At 40.5% G+C, this 3466-nt stretch overlaps 1 protein-coding gene across 1 annotated transcript in view; it reads right to left on the bottom strand.

The window, feature by feature from the left end:
* Positions 1-361: 361 nt before the first annotated feature.
* GGH (gamma-glutamyl hydrolase) overlaps positions 362-3466 on the bottom strand; it is a 17767-nt gene continuing 14662 nt past the window's right edge. The window contains exon 9 of the mRNA XM_009285512.2: positions 362-2450. Within this exon, the coding sequence (XP_009283787.1) occupies positions 2329-2450 (122 nt within the window). The 3' untranslated portion in view covers positions 362-2328. The remainder of the gene's footprint in view (positions 2451-3466) is intronic.

The raw sequence follows: 3466 nt of genomic DNA, 5'->3' as shown, positions 1-3466 counted from the left end.
CTGCCCGTGCGCAAGCGAGCTCTGACACTGCACCTGGGATGAGCCTGCTGTGAAAAGGCTGCATGAGAAAGAGCTGTGGACAGCCTTGTTGGAAGCTTCTGCCCCTTGGCTCAGCAGCCACATTTAAGTGCATTTAAGCTCAGGCCCTGCGCACGGGCCCCTGCCTGAGCTGTGCTGTAGGTGTGTCTGTGCCGGCTCATGGATCTCACTTATCCTGACCCTGACTTGCTGACATGACCATACCAAGTGGACACAGGTTACAGTAGCCTCCTGATTTGTGACTGTCAAAGATGGAAATAAGACGACAATGACTGTTAAAGCTTTATCCATGGTATCTAAAAGAGAACAAAAATACACATCTGCTTGAATAAGTTTATTTCATGTATCATAGAAAAATCATGGATACCATCAAATAAGGCTTTACAAGATAAAGGATATAAAGAAAAGACACATACAAATTCATAATAAATACTCTGCTTTCTCATCACATTACACACAATATTCCTCATAGTTAGACACTTAGGAACTAATTACTACCATTGCAGTTAGCAGACATTTCACTTGCAAGATTGATCCCTGTTTTAAGACTAAATCCTGCCGTCCTTACTTAGGCAAATTCTTAGAGCTATTCCAAAGAACTCAGCCTGAATAAGAAGTAGAAGACTGGACTTGGTATGTAAGTATCTTAGCTGCTACGTTTATATGCCACTGTAGAGTGTAATCCTCTTTTTACACTTGGTTCTACTCAGAAGTCAGCTAATATAGTTAATATAATAAAGACACCTATATTAAAAATGAGTTCCATTTACTGAATTTGGCTGATCTGACAAATGTAGAAATAATCTGCAATATCACATGTTTAAGCTTGTAATTACCTGGTAGTATCTTTCTGGTAGTCACAGTTAATGTTTCCTTATGGTTTTTTTAACTAATGCATTTCACATTCTCTTACACAGTTGTTTCATGATAAAGAACAAGTTAGAGAGTCTTTTCCTCAAAAAACCTGAGAAACGTACCAGCTTTATTCAGATATGGTACTTGAGAGTATAAGGTACTACAAAACAGAGCTGAGGTATAAACCTGAATTCTTCATAAGCTCCAAATCCCTATTGATGTTAACAGAGTTTGGAAGCTGTGCAATAGAGGAGAGTTATATTTGATTGTCTCATCTTAGCTCCTTTTTGGACACCACACAAAACCACTGAACAAAATTTTCACTACGTGTGCAGCAAAGCAAAGGAAAAAAAAAGAAAAAAGGTATCACAGTGTATTGAATGTAACTGCTATTATCACATTATGTCAACATTAATAGGTTTCTCATATACATTCATCTGCTGTTTGGATTCTAGCTGCATTAGACTATCCAACAAGACAGAAAGAAACTACTGTCTTTATTAAGTTAATGGCAACCGCTTGACTAAAAGTGAGAGTTCTATCCAGTAGCTACAGGAAAAGTCAGACTACGTAAAGAAAAAGTTAGGTTTACACTTTTTTAAATACAAAGAAAGGGACGTCTGCATCTCGTATCTGACTGCTGACTCCAGTAACTCTCAGACAAATTCTTGGAGGATATATAAAACTGAACTTGAAAAGAACAGAAAGTGGAATCAGCACTTAACTATGCCCTCCAAACTTACTTATTTTACCTGACATTTGCACTGCCTAGTTTACACTGCATCCTCGTATTTATGTAGACCTCACAAGGTATAAGCACTCCAAACAACGCTGAATGTACAAGAGAAACAGTTTCACAAACGGGATATATCACATGCTTTTTAGGCCAAAATGTCCCTTTGCTATCATACCTCCTTACTATTTTGGTCAAATTTTCAAATGATAAAATAGTCCCTGTCAAGAACTTGGTTACATACACATAGTTACGACAAACCCAAGAGTCTCATTTGTTAAATCATCTGAAAAGGATAGGATTTTACTAAGCAATGTATCTAAGCCTCTAGTGCTATCATAGTCCACAACATTTTACACAGATAACTCTCATATTTTAAAATACATGACTACAGTTTTTTTCCTTGTACTAAAGTGATTACTTCCAAGTTTATAAGCATAATCAAGACCTCTTCCCTGGAAGAAAAATGCATTTTTCTGTAGCTTGCCTTAAAGTGTGATCCAAGATAATTATTATGTTATTGAATGTAAATTTTTATATTAACAGTCCAACAGTGCAGAAGAAACATAGGATAAATCATTGTAAAGGAAGAGAACTGTTCTGGCTTTCTGTCACGTGCAATGCACTGTATCAGTTTAATTACACAATGCTGGCAAATAATTCCATTTATAAATAGCAACACTGCACCTTTGACACGATACTCAATCAAAAAAATAGATTTGCTGAAATGAAGAAAATGTTCCTGTATAAATTGGAGTATAATTATAAATCAATTCTTTTCTTTCCTCATCTTCACTGGGGAAATGGTGCAGGCTCTTCCGGGCTGTAAAACATTGTAAAAGTACAGATCACTTTACTGTTATCCTCCTGTATTGGGTTTGCGTGGCAAGGTTTTGGTAGCGGGGGGCTGCAGGGGTGGCTTCTGTGAGAAGCTGCTAGAAGCTTCCTCTATGTCCAACAGAGCCAATGCCACAGTGCCTCTGTGATAACACATTTAAGAAGGGGCAAAAAAACTCTTCCGGGCTGTAAAACATTGTAAAAGTACAGATCACTTTACTGTTATCCTCCTGTATTGGGTTTGCGTGGCAAGGTTTTGGTAGCGGGGGGCTGCAGGGGTGGCTTCTGTGAGAAGCTGCTAGAAGCTTCCTCTATGTCCAACAGAGCCAATGCCACAGTGCCTCTGTGATAACAAATTTAAGAAGGGGCAAAAAAAACCCTGCGCAACACCAGCAGCAGTCAGAAGAGAGGAGTGAGAATATGTGAGAGAAACAACTCTGCAGACACCAAGGTCAGTGAAGAAGGAGGGGAAGGAGGTGCTTCAGGCACCAGAGCAGAGATTCCCCTGCAGCCTGTGGTGAAGACCATGGTGAGGCAGGCTGTTCCCCTGCAGCCCATGGAGGATCCCACGGAGTGAGGGTGGATCCAGAAGTTAATGAAAGACTGTCTCCTGTGGGTGGGACCCCACACTGGAGCAGGGGAAGAGAGTGAGTAGGAAGGAGCAGCAGAGACAGTGTGTTATGAACTGATCGCAACCCCCATTCCCCATCCACCTGCGCCCCTCGTGGGGAGGAGGTAGAGAAGTCGGGAGTGAAGTTGAGCTTGGGAAGAAGGGAGGGGTGGGGGGAAGGTGTTTTTTAGGTTTGTTTTTATTTCTCATTATGATTTGAGATTTGATTGGCAATAAATTAAATTAATTTCCCCAAGTCGTTTGCCTATGACAGTAATTGGTGAGTGATCTCTCCCTGCCCCTATCTTGACCCATGAGCCTTTCATTATATTTTCCCTCCCCTGTCCAGCTGAGGAGGGGAGTGATAGAGCAGCTTTGGTGGGCACCTGGTG

The sequence above is a fragment of the Aptenodytes forsteri genome, unplaced genomic scaffold, assembly GCF_000699145.1.
Source record: "Aptenodytes forsteri isolate BGI_AS27 unplaced genomic scaffold, ASM69914v1 Scaffold396, whole genome shotgun sequence".
Classification (NCBI taxonomy): Eukaryota; Metazoa; Chordata; class Aves; order Sphenisciformes; family Spheniscidae; genus Aptenodytes; species Aptenodytes forsteri.
This window is presented reverse-complemented; position numbering and strand designations above follow the sequence as displayed.